Genomic DNA, 24891 nt, shown 5'->3' with positions numbered 1-24891 from the left:
CTCATTTTATTTCCGTCTCCGGTTTCCTAGATGTATGGCGCTTGATACACCCAAATGACCAACAGTACACATGGTGTCGATGCTCCAATGGTCAGTTGTCCTTGGCGAGGCTTCACTGTTGGTACATCACCCCATGTTTTAAAAATGGTGCAGCCTCCTCAAATATTTCCCCTCCATCTTCTCTGACCACCACATGTTCATTGTGGACCTATCCTGTCCCCTAGTTCCAACGTAAAAGTGCTTTTTGGAAATTTAACACGTCTTCTTGATGGTGTCCTTTTTAAGGAAGCTTTTCTTTTTTTAAGAAAGAAAGCTTTTGACAGTATTGATCATGTTTTCTTGTGGCGTGCTCTCGAAACGTATGGATTTGAAGTGAATTTCAGAACCAAAATATCATTATTATACACTGATATATTTAGTATAATTAAGGTTAATGAATTGATTTCCTCTATACAGGTTCAGAGAGTGGTTGTTGAGCAGGGTTTCCCAGTTTCAGGCTTGCTTTTCCTACTGGCAATGGAACCATTACTTTGTCAAGGTCACAGGGAGAATTTCTCCAGTGTAACTTGCTTTCCAAGGAGTTCTCTGTTGACGATATCAGCTTACGCTGGCGATGTTTGCGTCATATTCAGAAACAATCAAGATATCTCTGCACTTGCTGAATCCTTAAGAACTTTTTTCCTGGCTTCTTCCCTGAAAGTTAATTGGAAGAAAAGTAAGGCTCTGTGGTGCCATACCTGAATAGTCACCTTCCTGTCTTGACACCTCCACCGCCTCTTCCGGAAAACCTAGAGTGGAAGACAGAAGGTGTCGCTTATCTTGTTGTTTTCTTGGGTTCCGCACAGTTTGTGAAAAAGAACTGGGAAGGCATGACTGAAGAAATAAGGAAAAAATTGAACATGTGGAAAAGAGCCCGACCACACCTATCTTTTAAGGGCTGTGTCTTGGTGGCCAATAATTTGGTTGCTGCAACTCTATGACAGAGATATATTTGCCTGCAACTACCAAAAGTACTGCTAGGCATGATCCAAGCTAAATTTGTGGACTTTTTTGGGGGAGGCCATCAGTGGCTGCGGCCAAATGTAACATGCCATACTTCGTCCGAGGGAGGTCAAAACCTTGTTCATGTGAAGTCCCGCATCATGGCCTTTCACGTGTGCTCCATCATTTCCTTCTATATGCTGAACACATGCCAAACCACCCCTTGGCATGTCACATTTTGCAACAGGCGGGCAGATTTGGCTATGGTCTTGAAGTATTCCTGACACACATCAAGGTTGTAGATACATCAGTACTCCCCTTATTTTATCAGAGCCTTCTCAATGGCTGGGACTCTCTGTGTGTCACAAAGCGAACACATACTCTCCAGGAATGTACTTGGTTGACCCGCTATTTTTCAATCCTCCCTCTCCTGATATATTCAGGAGCCATGAATTGTGCCAACGTTTCAACGAAGTGGGTAAAAGCAAAGTATGACACCTACGGCTAAACTCCGGTGTAGGGTGGAACACTGTGGAGGAAATCTCAACTACAACAGGGATTCGATCCAAGACGACAATTGGCTAATAATGAGGAAAGTTGTTCAAAAAAATCATCAGTTACGACTATTTTGGACTCAGAGCGCTCATGTTCATCCTGATCAATCCCATTTCCTCAAAGTGGTGCTTGACGTTTCTCCCAGAGATGTACCCCCTGTTAGCACAGGGACAAATGAATTGCATGATGCCTCCAGCAAGAGCCTGCACAAGTTGTGTTGAAAGATACTTGGTGTTTTACCACTAAACGGAGTGACACATTGGAAGAGGCTACTTACTGCCAGTCCCCACGGAACCTGAATGGAAATCAATGTGTTGTAAACTAATCACCAAAAGAACTGGAGATCTCCAATGGTGCCTTTCCCATTGGATTTTCCCATGTAACACATATGTCATGACCATTGCCCCAATATCTGCATGCTGCCCCTTTGGCTCTGTAAACAAGGATGTATTTCATTTTTACCTCTGCCACCGAAGGTGAAGGAGAAAATGTTTACACCCCTTTCTGCTTGTTTGTTACTTGCAAAATCAAAGATATTTTAAGTACATTGGTCAGTCGATTTTGTTATTCTGTCTGTTTATTACTTGTGAAATCTTTACATTTCGTAAGTATATTGATGACTTCTGTCCTCTGTCTGTGTGTTTGTTTGTTTGTGTGTGTGTGTGTGTTTGTGTGATTGTGTGTTTGTTTGTAGGCACGATAACTCGAGAACGGAAGAAACTACGAATGTCAAATTACACCACGTGATTCAGGAGGGGATGGCTAATGCTGATTAGATTTTGGTCAAAATCGGTCAAAGGTCAAGGTCACAGTGAGGTCAAACATTCGATTTTTGATGGTTTGGTACAGAATCATCGTAGAAACTTCTGGTTTGCGTCGCTACCTTCCCAAGAGACAGCTTTTATTAGACAAGGTCAGAGGTCAAGTTGACGATTTCGTAAGTACCAGTCTATGACTGCTTGTTTGTTTGTTTGTTTGTGTGTTTGTGTGTTTGTTACTTACGAAATCTAAAGATTTCGTAAGTATATTGATGCCTTCCATTTCTGTTTGTTTGTTTGTTTGTTTGTAGGCACGATAACTCGAGAACGGAAGAAGCTCCCAATGTCAAATTACACCACGTGATTCAGGAGGGTGATGGCTAGTGCTGATTAGATTTTGGTCAAAATCGGTCAAAGGTCAAGGTCACGGTGAAGTCAAATATTCGATTTTTGATGGTTTGGTGCAGATAACTCGAGAACGGAAGAAGCAACCAATGTCAAATTACACCACGTGATTCAGGAGGCTGATGGCTAGTGCTGATTAGATTTTTGTCAAAATCAGTCAAAGGTCAAGATCACAGTGAGGTCAAACATCCAAAAAATTATAACTCGAGAACGGAAGAAGCTTCCAATGTCAAATTACACCACGTGATTCAGGAGGGTGGTGGCTCGTGCTGATTAGATTTTGGTCAAAATCGGTTAAAGGTCAAGGTCACAGTGAGGTCAAACATTCGATTTATTATGGTTTGGTACGGAATCATCATAGAAACTTCTGGTTTGCGTCGCTACCTTCTCAAGAGACAGCTTTTATTCGACAAGGTCAGAGGTCAAGTTGACGATTTCATAAGTACCAGTCTATGACTGCTTGTTTGTTAGTTTGTTTGTTTGTGTACTCGATATCTCAAAAAGTTGTGGACGGATCTGGACGAAATTTTGTGGACAGGTTGGGAGTTTGACAAGTCTGAACTGATTAGATTTTGGTGAAGATCCAGATCCGGATCCGACGACTAGAATTTTAAAAGTGATTCTCCACCATTGAGGGATAGGGCTAAACAAATACAGAGCATGATTTCTCAAAAAGTTGTGGATGGATTCGGATGAAACTTGGACAGATTCGGTGTGTGACAAGGATGAATCAATTCGATTTTGGTTCAGGTCTGGATCCAGATCTGGCTTATCAGTGGGATACAATAACGTAAATTGTTCAGCCTGATGGAAGTGCGCATTAAGTTCTAGTTAAATCCATCTCTGGTGGATGCTCCGCTTCCATCCCTTCTCTCTCTTCACATGGTACCTCAGCCGACTTTGCTTGTGAGAAGGCTAAATGCCTCAATTACATGTTTGCTCACAAATCTTGAGTCCCCAACCCCTCACTTTTCTTTTCATCCATCCTTCCCTGTTATACCCAACTGCTCCTGGACTCTGTGTCTTTTGCACCTGAGAAGGTGGAGAAGGTTCTTTCAACCCTTGACTCTGACTCTGCTACTGGACCGGATGGCATCAGCTCACATTTTCTAAAAACCTGCTTCGCTGCTCTTATTTTTTTTTTTTTGCTCCTTTTGCTCCTTTTGCCCTTTTCTTCTGCTCCTTTTGCCCTTTTCACCCTGTCATTCTGCTTGGAAATCCGCCAACATCACTGCACTACAAAAAAGGAGAAAATAAAAATGATTCCCTCCTCTACAACCTCCAGGTCTTCAAGACAGCTGTTCACCATCATCTTACATATTCCCCAATCCAAAACCATGATCTCTTTTCTCCCCTCATTAACCCCATTCAAATCCCTCCTTTTTACAATTTTCCAGTTTTCTCTCCTTGGAGTTTTCTTCTGTATCCATCTTGTCCACCTCATGCATCCTCTTTGGATGCATGGGATAGACAAGTGACAGACAAGTGGACAGGTAATAATTACTTCAACTTGTTCACTCATGCATGTGTGTTTTGTGTCCTGTTTTTGTCTGTTATGTCCTGATCAGTTCAGTGTACTAGCTCTTCCATGAGCCTCGACTATGCATTCAAAAAAAATCACAGAACATAGTTATATGAGCTATTTGAGAAGAACAGTACTTCAGGACCCATTATAGATGGGCCCCACAGCTAGTGTAATTAATATATGTAGTAATGTTCCAATAGTAGTGTTACAAAAATGACTCTGGGGTAAATTATTAATGAGTTATTTCATAATGAATGTCAGAAGAAGTGTATTGTGACCCCATTTAGAAAGGCCAGGATCAGGGATACAGCAAGCTCCTTGTCACCCTTGCCCCTGTGTCTGTCTGTTTCCCCTCTGTGATTGGCATTCTGAATTCTTTCCCATTGTAATTCGTCAATCCACACGTGACCACATCAAAATGATGGTTCCACGTGGTGTACTTTATGTGCTCACTTCTAATAATGCATAGTATGTAATAGACGTACGTTCTAATAGTTTGGACTTCATAGATGATGTTCTCACCTCTTGCTGAGTTGAGGCATCAAGCAAACAAGCAAGCAAACTCAGTTTTATCTAGTTGTGTAATGATTCAGAAAAGCATATACAATCCTGCACTATTATGTTGCATAAAAAAAATTTGATTCCCAAATTTCCAAATTGCCTCTGATCCCAAAATCATTTGACATTCCTCATGCCCAGATGTTATTCCAGACACCTGCCAAGTATGAAAGCAATGTGACCAGTCATTTTTGAGTAGGAATCTCTGAACAATCGGACACACTTTGCCTCAATTGTGTCATTGCAATGTTCGTTTCAGCAAAAATGATTTCCACGTTGCCATGTTTTCCAGTTGTGTCGTTTCGGTATCCCTCGATGCGTGTTCATTGTGTGTGCGAAGTCTCGATCCCTGGGGAAGCTCGAAGGAGTATTACAAACGAAGCAAGACATGGCCAATTTGTCCAACCTGCTGAACAATGATCAAGAACACGTGGTTGCTTGGTTTTGTGGGCAAGAACGGATTGTTTTCAAGATAAGCCTACATGTCCAGACCAGTGTAGTACAGGACATACACTTTGGGAGCATTACCTTGTTCTTTGGTTTAAAAAAAAAAAAATAGAAAAATAGAAAAATAGATTTCTTGCCTTCCCACTCCCCCTTCCTCCCCTTCTCCTTTAAAGGTGAATAAACTTAGAAGGTTGTTATTGGGATATCAAACAGGTACCAAAGTTAATTTTTGAGGGAGGTGTAATGTTGTTTCCATTGTTTCTGCTTGCAAGAAGAGCTATAAGCCATAACGCAAATCAGGCTGCGATAATGAATATATTCACAACTCTTCTGCTTCTTACTTTATCTTTGGCATTCCTCTTTGAACCTCAACTGGACATATTTGTCGAGATGCATACTTGTGGCTAACCTTTCGGTCAAATACTTTTTGAAAATCGAGGTTTATGCTGTGCTAAGGATTGAAAAGAAAAACGAGTGCTTAACCCGTGAATGTTATTGGATATTCGTTTATTTTGTCAAAAGATGACGTCATGTTTCATAACCTGCAGGTGACTCATCCCTGGCATGGATTTGACAATACCTTCATGTAAAAATGGACTTGCTTCAATAAGAGTCACAATATATATATATATATATATATATATATATATATATATATATATATATATATATATATATATATATATATATATATAATTGAACCATCCCATGCTCCTCAAGCCAAAGTAGCTGCATAAAGCAACCCAAGAAGACTTACACAAGGTAAGTGCCAATACAGTTTCGAAACCCTTCCCAGAGGTCCTCAACAACTATAAAGACGTTCACACTTGGTACACACATGACAATCCCAATGCTATACACTCCCCTCAGCTACCGGACCGGTTTCATCACTTATTGGCGAATCATCAGCGATAGCGTAGACAGCAATGCAGACCAATGAGGCTCTCAAGCATGTACCAGGTGTAAACGTCAAAAGCAGTCAATACATAAATAAAGACCCACCCTCATCTCTCACCTGTGAATGGAGGGAACGGCCAATCAGTTCACTCTTTTGTGCGTCCATTGGGTTTATTGGTATGTACAGCTAGGATAGCAAGGAATTTGTGGGGTGCGTCAGACCCTGCAGAGCAGACTTTTTCCCACCATTACACCACAAATTTGACATGATAATAGTAATTGATAAATTTCACATGACGTCACACATATGGGCGCTTCACACGTGCCACCATCTTTATGGGCAAACAAACCAATCGATAACGCAACACACTAGTCTTTAGAGCCGCAGGAGATTAACATCAGTGAATACATAGTGTTGTTTTTGTTTTGGTACCCTCACCGGAGGAGAGGGTATTGCATTTGGGCACATTTATCCGTCTGCAACTTGGTAAAAAAAAACAAAAAAAACATTTTGGCAAGTGTGTTGATCGCCTCTGTTTGTTGGGTCACCAAAATAGGTGACCCTTATTGGCAGTAATTCTGTCTGTTTGTTTGGATGTTTTTTTCGTTATCATCAGCATAATTGGTAGTAAACGTGGGTGGATTTTTACCAAACTCGGGTGGTAGGTACACCTTATGACCTAGTGCTTTGGAAATTGTAATGGTTGCTAGGGATGCTTTGCTTCCCTAGCAACAACCGAAAAACCTTCAAAGTCGGTACCGTTCACGCGAAATCAATTCCGAAAGCCATTATCCCACGTAGGGTTATGAAATTTGGCAGGAATGATCTACAGCTGATGCTCTATCAAATATATTTCGGTTTTTGTGATATATGGAATAGTTTACCCGCAGCGCCCCCTACAATTCGGGTATGCACCAAAATTGGCGAAAATTGAAGGCCCCCTAGCGAACAGGTGAGTGCATCGATACGAATGAAACTTTGCAGGTTCATGGTACTCAATGAGTACTACAACTTTGCCTCAGGACATATTGACCGATTTCACTTAGGTCAGGGGTCAAAGGTCAATTAGTGCAAAAATCGATAATATGCGAGAGCTGGAGGTGCCTTAGCGCCAAATGCTACTCCTCCTCATGTTATGGTCGGATGGTTATGAAAATTCACACTAATCGTCTGGAACACATTGTGCACAAACGATCGAGCCGGATTTTCGATTTAGATCTTTGTTCCCCCACAGCACCCCCTCGAACTTTGGGGATTTCCGATTTCAAACCACATTTTCGTACTTTTCATTCAAATGGATACCGAGTAGTTATCAGTTGATGGAGCTGGATGAGATTTGATATGCATAATCTTAAGGTGATTCCCTATCCGCTATATGACATCCATTTTGTTCTATATCTTAGAGTTTCGATGCTCGGCGACACATCGCCGCCTTCTGGCTTGTTTGTTTGTTTGTTACTTGGCAAAAAAATTTTTTTTGACAATTGTTTTGATCGCCTCTGTTTGTTTGTTCGTTTGTTTGTTTGTTTGTTTGTTACTTGGCAAAAAAAATAAATAAACCAATGTCCCCCGCAGGGTGACCCGTATCTTGCCAAAAGGTGACCACGTGTGACTTCTTTAAGGTCACACTGAGGTGAACAGAGCTGCTATCCACCAGGAGCGACTCCTTGAGGAATATTTGCCTACGAGAGATTCCGATGAGAATCGTTCTACAGAGTCACCATGAAAAATATGCTTTTGCCTCATAACGTCACCAAATGACGTCATAATGTCTCAAGCTTGACATACCTAGAAAGCACTCATCGAGGTGTTCAATTTGAGGTACTACATGATATGGTTCCTAAAACTTGAAAATTTGACCTTGGGGTCAAATATGTTTGACCTCAGGCGCTAACCATGAAGGTCAAGGCCAATCAGCACAAAAATTAATCAGCTGAGCGCCAGACCATGAACTATATTCCCATGAAGTTTGAAGGCGATCCGATCAAAATTACTCAAAAAATAAGGGTTTCGTCGACTCCCCTGATTTGCGACAAAGTGACCTTGACCTTCAAAATTTTATGCGCTGAAAGGGACCTCCTATAGGCCTCTGATATGCGAAGCTACAAAAATTTCCAATGATAACTGTGCTCTGCAGAGTGATTTATACGTGATTACAGACCAAAAAATAAAAAAAATAAAAAACATATGAAGGTCAAGGCCAATCGCCACCAAAAAATAATCAGCTGAGCGCCAGACCATGAACTATATTCCCATGAAGTTTGAAGACGATCCGATCAAAATTACTCAAAAAATAAGGGTTTCGTCGACTCCCCTGATTTGTGCCAAAGTGACCTTGACCTTTGACCTTGACCTTCAAAATGTTGTGCACTAAAAGGGACCTCTATAGGCCTCTGATATGCGAAGTTACAAAAATTTCCGATGATAACTGTGCTCTGCAGAATTTTTTTATACGTGATTACAAACAACAAAAAAAAAACAAAACATACAAGCTGACTAACATATCTTGCAAAACTTCGTTTTGGCAAGATAAAAAAATTGGACAAGTATGTTGATCGCCTCTGTTTGTTTTATCTGTCTTGGTAGCGCTTTCTCCTTAAAATGCTCTTCTTTGTCTACTGCAGTTCTAACCTTGGACTCGCAAAGATGAGGAAGTCGAGCGACATTAAACAGGAAACTTATGCCTGCCTGAGCTTTCTCGCACCCTGAGTGCAAGCCGCTAAAGCCTTTCCAACAAAAGCATGACTATTGCTACTATAGTCCGGGAGCCAACTGATCAAAATTAAAAAAAAATTGCCCGGTCTGCTATAAAATTTTTGTGTTGATTTTCATAAAGAGACACCCTTTGAGTATATGAAAACCAATGTTGGCAATGGTGAAACTCTTGCGCAACAACACAGTCAGCACTTTTGCGAGCCCCCTCTGATGACAAAATGTTGGCAAAAGCGAAGATGTAGGATGGGGGTAGGGGTAATTCATATTGTCCTAAAATCATAACCACTAAACCTATATACACAAATGACCCCTCATATTAAAGAGGAGTTCATTTCCTATATCACAATTGGTGTAGATTTAACCTACCTTCAATTGACAAGGTTATATGTCAAACAACAAAAGATTTATGTAACTCAGAAATGCTTGACTATCAATGGGGTCAGGAACAAGAACATACTTTTACATGCCATGGTTTTAAGGAAGATAAAATTAGAAATGGATTAACACAATATTGTGACATGAAACATCCTCTTCAGAGGAAGAGTCACTCTCTGAAACAACTCCACCACATGAACCTCTCTGACCAAGGCATATGCATGTCACTCAGCAAGGCACAGCAGCCTTTTGCATGAACATCGTTTCAGACATTTGGATAATTTGCACATGCAAGACACCGTTTTGTCTATGTTTGGCTTGGCTGGCTTAGACATGAGAATTGGGACCAGTTTTCCATTGATAAGGGTTCTGCCAAATGTTGTGGCTGGGGAAGTGCTCGGTCACTGAGATGTGCACGTCTATACAGAAGCAATTGATACAATGCTCTTAAAACAAGGAAGTAAAACGCATCTTCTGTTGCTGGCAGTGACTCCAAGGTCTAATTTTGAAGAGACAAACATATGCTGCCTGAGGGTATCCAAACAGCTGAACCCTTTTTGGCCATGCAGAGCAGTCCAGTATACTCTGGCCTCATCAATGACACATTCTGTTGCTGCCATTTCACTATCTCTTCCAAAATCAACAAGGTGGGGAAGGTTTCCTATCAGTCCCAGAGAAACCTGTGCCGCTCTTCTTTTCACAGGAACACAGGCATCATCCCAACTGACTGGAAGAGGGGCCTTGTTGTCCCTCTCTGGAAAGGGAAGGGTGATCGCCAAGACTGCAAAAACTACCGAGGGGTGACGCTGCTCTCAGTGCCGGGCAAGGTCTTTGCTCGGATAATTCTTGATAGGGTTTGCCACCATCTGCTTGAGCACCAGCGTCCAGAGCAGTCAGGCTTTACACCAAAGAGGTCAACGATTGACCGTATCCTTGCACTTCGTGTCCTCACCGAACACAGACGAGAGTTTCGGCAGGGGCTGCTTGCAGCCTATGTTGATCTCTGTAAAGCGTTCGATTCAGTGAATCGGGATGTCCTCTGGAGGATTCTTGGTCTTCGTGGGGTGCCACCGAAACTGATCGATCTGATGTCTGAACTCTACTCTGGTACTGAGAGTGCTGTGAAGTGTGGTGGTACCATCTCTGACTTATTTCCAGTTGTTACTGGAGTTCTGCAGGGATGTGTACTTGCCCCCACACTTTTCAGCACTTGTATGGACTGGATTTTAGGGAGGATGTCGGAGAGATCAAGTTGCGGTGCATCGTTTGGCAATGTCAAGATCTCAGACCTTGATTTTGCAGATGATGCAGTCATCTTTGCGGAGACTTTAGACATCCTCTTGGGGGCCCTCGAGGTGCTGAATGAGGAGTCGGAGCCGTTGGGATTACGGATTTCTTGGGTCAAAACTAAGATCCAGGCTTTCGGTGACATCTTGGATGCTGCTGTCCTGTCTGTGTCTGTTTGTGGTGAGGATGTTGAGGTCGTGGAGAGATTCACTTACCTTGGCAGTGATATTCATGTCTCCGCAGGTTGTGAGCCGGAGGTCAATAGACGTCTGGGTCGGGCCTGGGGAGTCATGGATTCACTGGATCATGGGGTGTGGCGCTGCCGGTACCTGTGCGGGAGGACGAAAGTCTGAGTCTTCAGGTCCTTGGTACTTCCAGTCTTGCTCTATGGGTGCGAGACTTGGACTTTGACCAAGGATCTGAGACGGAGACTTAATTCCTTTGGTACCAGGTCTCTTCGGAGAATCCTTGGCTATCGCTGGTCAGATTTTGTGTCCAACGAGCGGTTGCTGAGAGAGACTCGGATGAGATTTGTTACCTGCATAGTCCGTGAGCGTCAGCTGCGGCTGTATGGACATGTGGCTCGTTTTCCTGACGCTGATCCTGCTCACCAGATTCTCTCAGCGAGGAGTCTCATGAGTGGAGGAGGCCAGTGGGCTGACCACGTGCCTCATGGTTGCAGCAGGTTGACCATCATCTCAAGGAGATGGGGATGGGCCTGGCATCTGCCTGGGGGATGGCCAGACGGAGGCCCCTGGAGTACCGGCGGAAAGTGGACGCAGCGACGCGCTGTTCTGGCACATGCTCCCATACCTGACCTGACCTCTTCTTTCCCCTTCTGGAATGGGTAGCTCACTGTGTCACATCCACACAACACATATGTGCACAGAAGTGGCTGCGACATCAAGAGGATTTTCTGGTACTGCTTGCTCAACACTTCTACCAGCTCATGAATAGTAGGTATTGATTCTGCCGTTGTATCCAGAGTTCTTGCAATGTGTTCAAGCAGCAGAAGTGATATATACACAGCATAATTATTGTATCTGTTGCATGCACAACAGCTCGATGGTGATCAAGATATTCCACACAATACGCAAGATGAGCAATAATCCTTGTGTCTGCCTCTTCATGTTCTTCACAAGGTAAGTCCAGAACTGAACTTGATGCTGATGTGATGGAAAGAGTGTGACCTTTGTTTTCCATCATACTACCAAGAATGATGGTCACTCCATCCGGAATAGCTTCAGGACTCTCACAAAGGGAAGTGCCAATGAAGTTCTGAAGATTTCCTTTATTTCTTGGATTCTTCATGAATAAATTCCAGTCCGGAATTTCTAGACTCTTGGATGGTGAGAATTGTCTTGCCTGGTCTGTCTGGTTTCTCCTCTGCTGCTCATCACCCTTCAAAGTATGGCTATCATCAAAATCATACTGATCACCAATGATGTTGACACAGTTGCACATTTCAGGTTTCAACTGCAGGATACACCTGCTTGCGAAGATACAGCTGGGGAAGTTCACCAAATGTTTTCGCACCCATTTTTGGTATTTATTTACAAATGCCATTGTGTCTACCAGATAAACTGTGTATAGGTCACTCTGTGGTAATGATGGCAGCTGTAAAACAACATCCTGCTCAGCTTCAGCAATTAGCACTGCCACGAAATCAGACTCGTTGCCTTTGCGCATTACAACCCCCCTGTGCTAAGCGTGGATCAACCTCAAACAGGGATGATGGATAGTCTGTCCACTCATGGGAAAATGCAATCTGTCTTGTGACTGGGTCGGCATCTCGATAGAAACACAGCACACGTGTAGTTGCAGTCTCATCTTGATAGATCCTGATTAAACTCTGTTTCCTTGATGGTTTTGATTTCTTCTGTGAGGAGAAAGTTACCAGCTTCAGTGGTTCAATCTTACTAGAGACCACCTCTTCTGCTTTCATAATGGCTTCCATGCCCTTAGCTTGAGCATGGACCAAGTCTTTTGAAGCAGCCTTCTCACTAGTTGCTCTATTGAGCAGAACCACTTGGTTGTTACACTGGAATGGGTTTATCATCTGCTGGCATATCACTTTCTTGATCTCCTCAACATGCATATGTTCTTCTGTTGCCTGCTTCTGTGTTTCTCCATGATGAGTAGATTCCTGTTGGCCTAGATTAGCCATAGACTTTATGTTCTCTGATACAGCTGTGAGAAATGGTGCTGTTTTCACATATTTATCTCGAGCAGCTGGTGCCTGAGATATGCGTTTGAACAGAGATGTCTTCCCTTCATTGTTGTATGTCTGCTCCAGGGCCATGTCACTCCAAACACCATTGAATTTTCCTTTGGAAGAGTGAACTGTGACGTACCCAACCTGGATCCAGCAAACCTTAACCGAACTGTGTTCAATAGAGTAAGAGGATTTTGGGGGTAGGGGTAACTTTGGTTGACAAAAATGTTAATTTTCTCTTTAAAAATTGATAGAACTCAATCAAATTTGCTGTTTTAATTAGCCATGGATACCATGTTCATATCACATTAAGAGAAATTAGTATTCTAATGCAGCATCTGCCTATGATAAGAAAAGTTCTAAAGGCCATCTTCAAAAAACGTTATTTTTAAGGCATTTTTCACAAAATTATGTACTTTTACGAGGTTTACTTCCACAAAGGCAATTTTTTTTTGTCATTTTACAATGCACTGATTGAATTCTTACATTTAGTTCACATTTATTTTTCATGAATGTGATTTTTTAATTTTTTTAGAAATTTTATTGACAATTGCTGTTTTATCAAATTTTTCAAATCTTCCTCAAACAAAAACGGCCGCCAAAATTTTTCGCAAGAGCTTATGAATTGCCAACATTGGTTTTCATGAACTGCAAACATATATCTAAACATCCTGGGGGTGTAAAATTTTATAGCAGAGGCTGTAAGGTCCAACCCTAAAACAGCCTCGTACACAGGTTGGCTCCCGGACTACTACTACGTTAAGAAAGAAGCTCTTAACTGGCAATATATCCACGGTTGGAGACCTTCTGAATGATAGGAAGAGAGGCCTTCTTTCACCGGAAGAGCTCGCAGAAAAAATGGGCCTTCGGGCAATTCGAATCTCCTCAAGGATACAAGAAGTTAAAATGTCTTTGCCTCCTGATTGCTTGGTATATCTCGAAAATCCCAATGATGGTGAAGGAACTTTGCAAATATCCATCAACAACTTCGTGGACTTCAAAATTGGGCCAAGAAATCGCGAACTCCCTCAGACACCAAGTTCGCACAATATGGGTAGGCCCTCAGGCACAGCTAAAATGTCCTTCTGTGGGCTGTCAAGGAAGAACATGTTACCTGTTGGTTCTCCATTCCCTCCACTATATAGCTCGATGGGATACTCCATGGCGTGAGATTCTTCCACATCCTATTCCAAGTCGTCCATGTTGGGGTTCACTTTATCTTTACCCAACACCAAGAACAATGGCTGACTTGACTTGGAGATTGCTGCCATGGTGCCTTAAGCTCTGGAGCCATGATGCGGCATCTCACGAACATTCCAGAGGAATGCTGTTTTTGTGGTGAAAGGGAAATGATATTTCACATGTACCTACAATGTCGCAATCTTCAGCCAATTTTATTGCTGATGAAAAACTTACTATTGCGCTTCTGGCTTCACTTCTCATCAACGCTCTTCATCATCGGACACCCGGTTAAAGAACGGAGCAAGCAACGAGACCTCCTTGTAAATTTCATTTTCACTTGTGCAAAAATGGCACGTGGTCGCCTCTCGCGCGTGACGTCATATCCGTGCGATAGAGGGCGCTCGTTTGCTCGGACTTGTGCAATCTGAGTGAGGGGAGGGGAGGAGGATCCTCATGGAACTGCAAAAGTTGACAAGCCAGAGTAATTTTTTGCGGTGTAAAAGCTGCAGTCACACTACTTGCTCTTTTATGACGACTTATTCAAATAAAGTCACGTCGGCCATCCAGGTTTATTCGTCGTAAAAATAAAATAAACTGCAATCCTAAACTTGAGGAAAAGCCATTGACTGGATATAGATGGTAGTAGATCTAAGAATCGCCATTGAACTCGATTCGAGTGGGACGCCGCTCGCAACGCAGGAAGCGCTTGGGGCAGCAACAGCAACAGCAGCACCAGCACCAGCAGCACCAACAAAACAAACAAAGGTAAAGTGTGTGGAAAAGCTCGCTGTGTGACACTCAGGTATAAACCCCACATTTGCAATGGTCCGCAGCGTTCCATTCAAGCGGTTTTTTTTTCAGTTTTCCCTCCCAGATTCCATTCGGCGATCTCTCGCTCTCTCGCTCTCTCTCTCTCTGCTCCTGTGTGCAGGGCTTTGCCGCTCGGCCGCCATTCCGCGCCATGCTGTCCTTCAAGCCCGCCGATGTGTTCAAAACCCGTTAGTAGGTAGCAGCCGTACTCGCATGCACGTACACACACACGTACGTACACACACACACACACACACACACACACACACACACACACACACACACACACACACACACACACACACACACACACACACACACACACACACACACTCCATTTCCCCCTTTTTCATGGTATTTTGACCGTACGTTGTTTGCATGCGCCGCTCTATTTAGATGTCGTGCTCGGTGTTTAGGTAGGCCTCGCTATTCCCAATTGTAGGCCTTTTGGAAATGTTTGCTCCTTTCGATGCACCTCTTCGTGACACGTATCGAACTTGGTGAGATATCGAATTCCGAATCGCTGCACGGATCCGTGCGAAGCCTGTTTCCGCGTGCTCACACGTACTCGTACCTTGCACGACTCGAAGCCCAACCGACTCGGGTGCCCTTTGTCTGGTTTGTTTGTTTATTTATTTATTTATTTTAATTAGTGGCGTCTTCAATTGTTCGTGTTGTTTTACTGATTTGTAATATTTCGAACGTTTGTACCAAATACCTGACATTTTCCTTGCGAACAAGAAGATTTCGTATTGTTTTTGGGGGATTCTTCATGTGCCGTGAAGAAAGCCGGATTGCTTGTTGGATTTGATTTTTGTGCCGCACGGGATGTTTAGTTTACCTGTGCAGCTTTGTAGGTGATGATCAACTTATTACTTATTAGTGACTTGGTAAATTGATCAACTGATAACAGGTCATTTTGCACGTTGGAGAACAACGGTGTCATCGATGAATCAACAAATGTAAACAAATAGGTTTTTTTTGTTTTTTTTTCCAACCTGCAAACCCACCACTCCACCTCCCCACAATAATTAAGATCTTTATTTCATTTCAATTGATTTGTATTATATAGAACACAAGTCGCTTTATTGGCGGTTTCAAAAAACCTTTCATTTAGCAGTACTTGGACAAAATAGTACAGCATTTTGCATCATCTCAACCAATCAAATTTTCTGCTCGCAAACCTTGCCCATGTCCTGTTTTGTTTGTTTGTTTGTTTGTTTGTTTGTTTGTTTGTTTTCTTCCTCTCAAGGCTGCACATGGTAATGTGTTCGATGAACTCTCCAGTTTCATTCTCAGTTGTGACTTCACTGAAATTTTATAACTAAAGTAGGGTCGATAGTACTGTACTGTTATTACATATATTTGCCAAGTCGTGTTATAAAACAGACCTTCACCTGAATAATTGTCTTATAATTAACAGGGATTGTTTTGCAGACTTCAAAACCAGACCATGGTTGAAACACTTGGTACTCCGGTCCCCACACTCCCCAATGGCTAGCGTTTGAGTCGAAGTTTTTGTTTTTATCTGGGAGATGGAAATGCATTTTTGATATTTTTTTTTGGAGGGGGGGGTGTATAGAACAGGGTGTTTTATTTTTTCTTTTTTTTTTTATAAAAATGCATTATCCATCTGGTTTGTTTGAGATTTTTAAGCCCAAAACGTTGTAAAATCGACTTGGTTGGAGAAGTGTATGTATTCTTTATTACCTCTACCACCAAAGATGGAGGTTATGTTTTCACCACTTTCTGTCTTTAATTGCAGAAATCCTTTGGATTTCGGCAATTATGTTGGTCAGTTGTTTGTGTGTCGTTCTGTCATTCTGTCTGTCTCTGTGTGTTTTTTTTTTTTTTTTTACCCTGTAGCAGCCACACCGTTTCAGCGATTATGACCAAACTGGGTATACAGACGCCGGCCATGGTCCAACTTAGACACTTGTCGTTTTTTGGTGAATCTAGGTCAAAGGTCACGGTCAAGGTCACCGAAAAACCGAAATTCTTATTTTCACAATAACATCCGCTAAAATGGACGTATCGACTTCAAACCAAATCCAAAATGTGGATCTTCCAATACTGCATCCAAACATATGTCTCATTGGGGTGTCACACTAGCACCCTTCTTCGTGGTCGGGGGTCGAATGTCAGGGGGGCCGGGTCAAAAATTTCAAATTGCGATAAAAACGCCATTTCAAGTCCGATTGACGTCCAAGTCATGATCATGACCAAACTAAGTGCTATGACTCATTAAACAGCAGCACTATCGACTTATAAGAACCAAATTGATTTCCAGGTTTTTGTTTTTTCAGAGATCATGGAGATATGACAAAGTTATTCTGGCAATTCCTTGCTCAACGAGCAATTTCCTTTTTTTGTTTGTGTACAGGATATCTCAAAAAGTTGTGGACAGATTCGGATGAAACTTGGTGGACATGTTGAGTGTGTGACGAGGAAGAAATGATTCTATTTTGGTGAAGATCCAAATCTGGATCCGGTAATTTTAAAAGTGATGCTTCACCATTGAGAGATAGGGCTGAACCAACATATATCATTATATCTCAAAAAATTGTTGATGGATTTGGATGAAACTTGGTGAACACATGTGTGTGGCAAGGACAAATTGATTTGATTTTGGGGAAGATCTTAATCTGAATCTGGATATGATAATTGTTTAATTAAAAAAGTGATTCTTCACCATTGAGAGATGGGGCCAAAAATGATATGAAGCATGATATTTCAAAAATGTATTGCGCCCGATATGTTCTCGTGGATCAGGCATTGCGTAGCAGAGGGATGCGCTCTACCAGGTCCCCTTCTCGTTATATCTTCTTTTTCTTTTGGATTCTCCCATTTGTATATGCCCGATATATATATATATATATATATATATATATATATATATATATATATATATATATATATATATATATATATATCGGGGCGTATTATGTGATGCCGGTTGTCCATCCGTCTGTCTGTCTGTCTCTGTCCGTCCGTCCATTCCTGCCCGCACTCTAACTCCCAAAGTTTTCAACTTTCACGTTTCATATTTGGTACATTGTGGTGACGGTGTGTCACTGTGGGGACACAGACTGTGGCGACGGTGTGTTGCTACATACATTCGTCATCTAAAGTGGTTGCCATGGCAACCAGGATGCTGTTTTCCATGTGGTAGCACAATTCTGGATATACCTTCTTGTTTTATTTTAAGAGGCAGCTCCATGAAATTTTAACAAATGATAGAGGACTTCCTTCTGAATCTAGAAAGTGTTCACACATTCTTGTAGCTACTATATTGGACAAGATTTGAGGGAATATGTGTCCGTTTTAGGGGTCTGAACACCATCATTTTTGCACATCCATGCCAGAACCTCATTTCAAAATTAAAATACCAATCGTTAAGGCCTTCACACATTCTGAACTACCTCTCCATTAGGACTTGCATGCAAAATTTGAGCTTCCAACACCCTTCATCAGGCCATCTCGCAGGCTCCTGTAAGTGGAAAAATTATTCATGTGACAGGCTGTGTAAAATGATTGATTTTTTCCCACATAATTTTTTATTTTAAGAGACAACTCCATGAAATTCTAACACATGATAGAGGACTTCCTTCTGAATCGATAACGTGTTTACACGTTCTTGTAGCTACTATATTTGTCAAGATATGAGTGAAAATGTGTCCATTTTAGGGGTCTGAATACCATCATTTTTGCACATCAATGCCAGAAGCCCATTTTGAAACTTCATCACTTAGAGGCTTGTACTTTGCACACAATGTACTACATGTATGTTAGAACTGGCATGCTAAATTTCAGTTTCCTATACCATTCCTAACCACATTTAACAGACTCCTGAAGGTGGAAGGGTCACTCGTGTGACAGGCTGTGTAAAATGATTGTTCTTCTCGCATAATTTTTTTTTTTTGTTGGAGGAGGCAGCTCCATGAAATTTTGGCACATGGTGGAGGACTTCCGTCTGAATCCAGAAAGTGTTCACTCATTCTTGTTAATAATGTGTCGGTGAGGTGTTTTTAATAATGTGTCGGTGAGGTGTTTTTATACGCCCGATATATATATATATATATATATATATATATGTATATATATATATATATATATGTATATATATATATATATGTATATATATATATATATATATATATATATATATATATATATACATGTATATGTATATCTATATATATATTGTTGCGGATTCGCGCCCGCCGGCGTGCGAACGGCCACGTAACTCAAATCGCGGCACGTCGCCCACCGGACGGACAATCCAGTCGTGACCCTCTCGGACTAACGCCGGGAACCAGTCACGGGTGGACCTTTCGGCCTCACCACGATCGTGCCAATCGGCCCCCCGCGTGGGATAGGGTTGCTCGCCAAATTCGACCTACCTTAGTACCCACACGGAGGGTAGACCGGGCGATCGCACCTCGCCGCAGGTCGACTTCGGACACGGGCCACTTTAAGCGACCCGTTCCGTACTATCGGGATAACCGAGCGGTGTTATTCGTCGGCCTCGACTGTTCGATTAATTATCGGGCGTTTTAGCCCACGACCAACCCTTTACGTGAAGCAAGATGGAGATTCAATGAAAGAAAAGACGAAGCGAAGCGGGAAAACAGTTCAACATAATTCACATTTATTTCGCGATGGCACACGGAAAGCACACATATACAATTACACCAAAAGCAAATGTAAAAGGAGAAGAAACACACAATATTACACAAAAAGCAAATATAAAAGAAGAAGACAATGCAGAGCTATCCGACAACCGAGCACACGGCAACACTTATACAATTTTACTTCACAGACGGCGCCGACAACACATATACCCAAAGCAAAAGAAAAGGACCACCCTCAAGGATGAGGGGGGTAGGCGGGCCTGGGGCCGAGACCGTGTCGGGCCTACCCGTCTGATGATGAGACGCAGAGCGGCGGTGGCGCCCCAACTCCGCGGGCCTCGCGGACAGTGTCTGGTAGGGGGTGGGAAAGGGGCCCCCTTGTCGCACTATCTCAGCGCGGGGGGAAACAGGAGGGGGTTGTTGATGCTCGGGGGGGAGGAGGATATCACCCTGTCTCGGGTCCTGCAACGAGCGTCTCCACCTCGACCTCGGTCGCGCCGCCGGCCTCTCCCTCTGCAGCTCCCGGCACCGACGCGAGCACCCCCTCGTCCGCCTTCGCCGCCGCCACCTCTCCACAGCTCTGTCTAATCGCCCTCTCCGTCTCCTCTCTTGGCTCGTCCCAACTCTTCACTCTTGACTTCTCCCCTCCGAACCCTGACTCTTCTTCCCAGCTCCACCGACAACTCGTTCCAACGCACCACTCTCAACTTCACTTTACTGACGAACGCAGCCGTTTATATAAGCCCCGTGGCTTCGCTCCTTCACCTTTGACCCTCTGCCTCCGACCCTTCACCTCTCTAACTGGCTCCCCATTGGACCGAGGAAAGGTGGGCGTGAATGCTTTTTGATCCATGAATTTGCATATAGCGTCCTCACTCCAACGCCCTGGAGGCGGGGCCAAATCGCCCCAGCTCGCCGATAGGACGGAACAGAAGTTGGCGTGAGTCGTTTTTGATCCGTTTTTCTCGGAAAGTCTGTGATGTCTCTGAACACGCTGCTCGGTGCGCGCCCCGCACGAGTCCAGCATCGGCGCCCACAAGTGGCGTGGGAATGACGGTGATGCGATGGTGGCGAGTTGTGACGGTAAAGGTCGTGGCTGTTGTTGTGAAGCGGCGTTGTGGTTGGTGGTTGTTGTGTGATGGCTGTTGAGACGTGGTTGGTGGTGGTAGTAATGGCGGCTGGTCCAAAATAAAGATAGTAAAAGAAAAACGGCTATCCTGAAGAGTCGCAGCCCGACTGAATGACATTTATTCCCTCGAAACAACGGGTTTGGGCCTAACTACACATATACTTACAGAGATATCTCACCTAAGGGACCTGAATGGTGGTTTGCGAATTTGGTCAACCACAACAATATATATATATATATATATATATATATATATATATATATATATATATATATATATATATATATATATATATATATATATATATATATATATATATATATATATGATACCGGTCGTCCGTCTGTCCGTCCGTTCCTGTCCGCACTCTAACTCCCAAAGTTTTCAACTTTCACGTTTCATATTTAGTACACAGGTACAGACTGTGGAGACGGTGTGCCACGACGTACGTTTGTCATCTAAAGTGGTTGCCATGGCAACCAGGATGCTGTTTTCCATGTCATAGCACAATTCTGTATATACCTTCTTGTTCAGGCATATATTGTGCTCACTTGAGCTCTTGTTTTTTCTTGAGGTCGCCATAGTGCTACCTGATAACCCTTCTCCATCTCCTCCCATAAATCGCCCATTCTCCTTCCAATCCCACAACTTGAAAATCTCCTGTCACTGCATCCTTGCATCTGGTTTTCAGCCTTCCTCTTGTTCCTGGCAGTCCCATCTCTTTCTCTTTGTCTTTCTCTTTCTCTTTCTCTTTGTCTTTCTCTTTCTCTTTCTCTTGTATTCCTGTTCCTTAATTGTTCATCGACATTGATTGAAATTGTTAATTACCTGTTTCTTTTATACTTTTTTAATAATAAGATTTTCAGTCAAGTCTCTCTGTCTGTCTATCTGTCTCTCTGTCTCTCTGTCTCTCTGTCTCTCTGTCTCTCTGTCTCTCTGTCTCTCTGTCTCTCTGTCTCTCTGTCTCTCTGTCTCTCTGTCTCTCTGTCTCTCTGTCTGTGTCTGTCTCCGTGTCTGTGTCTGTCTCCGTGTCTGTGTCTGTCTCCGTGTCTGTGTCTGTCTCCGTGTCTGTGTCTGTCTCCGTGTCTGTGTCTGTCTCCGTGTCTGTGTCTGTCTCCGTGTCTGTGTCTGTCTCCGTGTCTGTGTCTGTCTCCGTGTCTGTGTCTGTCTCCGTGTCTGTGTCTGTCTCCGTGTCTGTGTCTGTCTCCGTGTCTGTGTCTGTCTCCGTGTCTGTGTCTGTCTCCGTGTCTGTGTCTGTCTCCGTGTCTGTGTCTGTCTCCGTGTCTGTGTCTGTCTCCGTGTCTGTGTCTGTCTCCGTGTCTGTGTCTGTCTCCGTGTCTGTGTCTGTCTCCGTGTCTGTGTCTGTCTCCGTGTCTGTGTCTGTCTCCGTGTCTGTGTCTGTCTCCGTGTCTGTGTCTGTCTCCGTGTCTGTGTCTGTCTCCGTGTCTGTGTCTGTCTCCGTGTCTGTGTCTGTCTCCGTGTCTGTGTCTGTCTCCGTGTCTGTGTCTGTCTCCGTGTCTGTGTCTGTCTCCGTGTCTGTGTCTGTCTCCGTGTCTGTGTCCGTCTCCGTGTCTGTGTCCCTCTCCGTGTCTGTGTCTGTGTCCGTCTCCGTGTCTGTGTCTGTGTCCCTCTCCGTGTCTGTGTCTGTGTCCCTCTCCGTGTCTGTGTCTGTGTCCCTCTCCGTGTCTGTGTCTGTGTCCGTCTCCGTGTCTGTGTCTGTGTCCGTCTCCGTGTCTGTGTCTGTGTCCGTCTCCGTGTCTGTGTCTGTGTCCGTCTCCGTGTCTGTGTCTGTGTCCGTCTCCGTGTCTGTCCGTCTCCGTGTCTGTGTCTGTGTCCGTCTCCGTGTCTGTCCGTCTCCGTGTCTGTGTCTGTCCGTCTCCGTGTCTGTGTCTGTCCGTCTCCGTGTCTGTGTCTGTCCGTCTCCGTGTCTGTGTCTGTCCGTCTCCGTGTCCGTGTCCGTCCGTCTCCGTGTCCGTGTCCGTCCGTCTCCGTGTCCGTGTCCGTCCGTGTCCGTCCGTCTCCGTGTCCGTCCGTCTCCGTGTCCGTCCGTCTCCGTGTCCGTCCGTGTCCGTCTCCGTGTCCGTCCGTCTCCGTGTCCGTCCGTCTCCGTGTACGTCCGTCTCCGTGTCCGTGTCCGTCCGTGTCCGTGTCCGTGTCCGTCTCCGTGTCCGTGTCCGTGTCCGTCTCCGTGTCCGTGTCCGTCCGTCTCCGTGTACGTCCGTCTCCGTGTCCGTCCGTCTCCGTGTCCGTGTCCGTCCGTGTCCGTGTCCGTGTCCGTGTCCGTCCGTCTCCGTGTCCGTGTCCGTGTCCGTCTCCGTGTCCGTCCGTCTCCGTGTCCGTGTCCGTCCGTCTCCGTGTCCGTGTCCGTGTCCGTCCGTCTCCCTGTCCGTCCGTCTCCCTGTCCGTCCGTCTCCCTGTCCGTCCGTCTCCCTGTCCGTCCGTCCCCCTGTCCGTCCGTCCCCCTGTCCGTCCGTCCCCCTGTCCGTCCGTCCCCCTGTCCGTCCGTCCCCCTGTCCGTCCGTCCCCCTGTCCGTCCGTCCCCCTGTCCGTCCGTCCTTTCTCTTTCTTTCTCTCTCTTTCTCTCTCTTTCTCTTTCTTTCTCTCTCTTTCTCTTTCTTTCTCTTTCTTTCTCTCTCTTTCTCTTTCTCTCTTTCTCTCTTTCTCTCTCTCTTTCTCTCTTTCTCTCTTTTTCTCTTTTTCTCTTTCTCTCTCTCTTTCTCTCTTTCTCTCTCTCTCTCTTTTTCTCTTTTTCTCTTTTCTTTCTCTTTTTCTTTTTCTCTTTTTCTCTTTTTCTCTTTTTCTCTTTTTCTCTTTTCTCTTTTTCTCTTTTCTCTTTTTCTCTTTTCTCTTTTTCTCTTTTTCTCTTTTTCTCTTTTTCTCTTTTTCTCTTTTTTTCTTTTTCTTTCTTTCTCTCTTTCTTTCTTTCTCTCTTTCGTATTTCTGTTCCTTAATTGTTCATCGACGTTGATTGAAATTGTTTATTACCTGTGTCTTTTATACCTTTATACTTCTTTAAGAATAAGATGTTCAGTCAAGTCTCTGTCTCTTTCTCTGTCTCTCTGTCTGTCTCTCTGTCTCTTTCTCTGTCTCTGTCTCTCTGTTTCAGTTTCAGCGTACTTTACTATCACACAACACTCCGCTGCACTTCCTCCAATTATTCCAAGCAGAACTAATCCGTTGCTTCATATCCATTTCCATATTTCCATATGACCCCAGATACTTGAAGCTACTCACTTTTTCTCTGGATCTTCACCCATAATCTTTTCACATATATTGAGTCATTGGTGTACTGATCTTCATTCCCCTATCATCCAGCGCTTTTCTCCATTTCTCCATGTACTCAGTCATATTGTTGTTGATTCGAGAGCGCTTCACAGCACTGCCGTCTCACGGGTTATATCGCCGCTAGTTCGGCACAGGTCTCTGGTCACGTGCCTAAGATCACGATACCAAATTACCCCTGTGCCTTGCCAGTTGGGGGTATACCCCGGCTACATACTGGGTTTGATCAGAGACCGAGCGAAGTCTGCCGCAATCCGAAGCCAGTTTGGTTTTAAATACAAATCGAGCGATTGTTCTTCAGCGCGACACGGATTAATTCAGTGCGGCAAATTTCGTATGAATCAGCCAGATTTAATGGGGAAACATCGGGGAACACGACACAAGCAAAGCATTTGCGATAACATGATAATTCATCCATAAGCCGCCCTTATCTAGGGAGCTACGGATACGGGTTTCGCATGGGGGCCCTAGCAAAATAAGCCTTAGGCTTGAACAACATGCATACAAGACACGGAGTACTTGGTGGTGCCTCATGGACGAGAGGAAAGGTGTGGAAGGCACGAATGCGGCTCGTGACAAGCCGATGTCACCGGATTTGAGCGCCCAGCCCGAGCATGCAGCGTGTCAAAATGGCGACGACGTCCTCCTATCGGCCCATCCCACGCACGCAACCTCGGTGCGTCCAGCCCCTGTGAGGTCAACGGCACAAGAGAGCGTGGCAAAATGGCGGCGGCATCCTCCTATCGGCCCAGCCTACGCACGCAGCCTCGGTGCGTCCAGCCGCTGTGAGGTCGACGGCACAAGAGAGCGAGATCCGGTGAAAGGAACTGTTTTCTAACCTTTCGGGGTGGGCTTTTCGGACCACTTCCGGGGACGCGTGATTGGTCCATGGTCCGGGTTTGCAGCAGCTTTCCGCCAATGGGTTGCTGGCACGTCTTTTTGACTGGCTCTGTCAGGGTGCTGGTTGGGGGCTGGTTAAGAGGGGGGAAGGAAAAAGAAGGCTCCTCTCGGTACTCCACCACTGTATGAACACTGGACTGTCTGCTACACGTTCCAACACACATTTAACGTCCGATTACCAAACAACCTGGCTAAACATGCATTTAAGGGGGGATCGGGGCTATTCCTATATTT

General features: G+C 44.2%; 1 protein-coding gene across 8 annotated transcripts in view; it reads left to right on the top strand.

Annotated features, from left to right (window-relative positions):
• The first annotated feature begins 14378 nt into the window (after positions 1–14378).
• LOC147030167 (zinc finger protein 148-like) overlaps positions 14379–24891 on the top strand; it is a 53997-nt gene continuing 43484 nt past the window's right edge. For 4 of the 8 annotated variants that reach the window (XM_085873945.1, XM_085873947.1, XM_085873948.1 and 1 more), the window contains exons 1-2: positions 14379–14666; positions 14833–14903. Coding sequence is in view for 1 of the 8 variants with exons in the window: in XM_085873941.1 (XP_085730067.1) it covers positions 14538–14666 (129 nt within the window). In the remaining 7 variants the exon portion in view is untranslated. Of the gene's footprint in view, positions 14667–14832; positions 14908–14981; positions 15212–24891 lie in introns of those variants that run through there. The other 4 variants (XM_085873946.1, XM_085873941.1, XM_085873943.1 and 1 more) reach the window with 4 other exon arrangements.

The sequence above is a fragment of the Eptatretus burgeri genome, chromosome 3 (genome assembly GCF_056783735.1).
Source record: "Eptatretus burgeri isolate ZD-2024b chromosome 3, Ebu_testis_v1, whole genome shotgun sequence".
NCBI classification, from domain to species: Eukaryota; Metazoa; Chordata; class Myxini; order Myxiniformes; family Myxinidae; genus Eptatretus; species Eptatretus burgeri.
The sequence above is the reverse complement of the archived record's forward strand: the minus strand, read 5'-3'. Positions and strand labels throughout refer to the sequence as shown.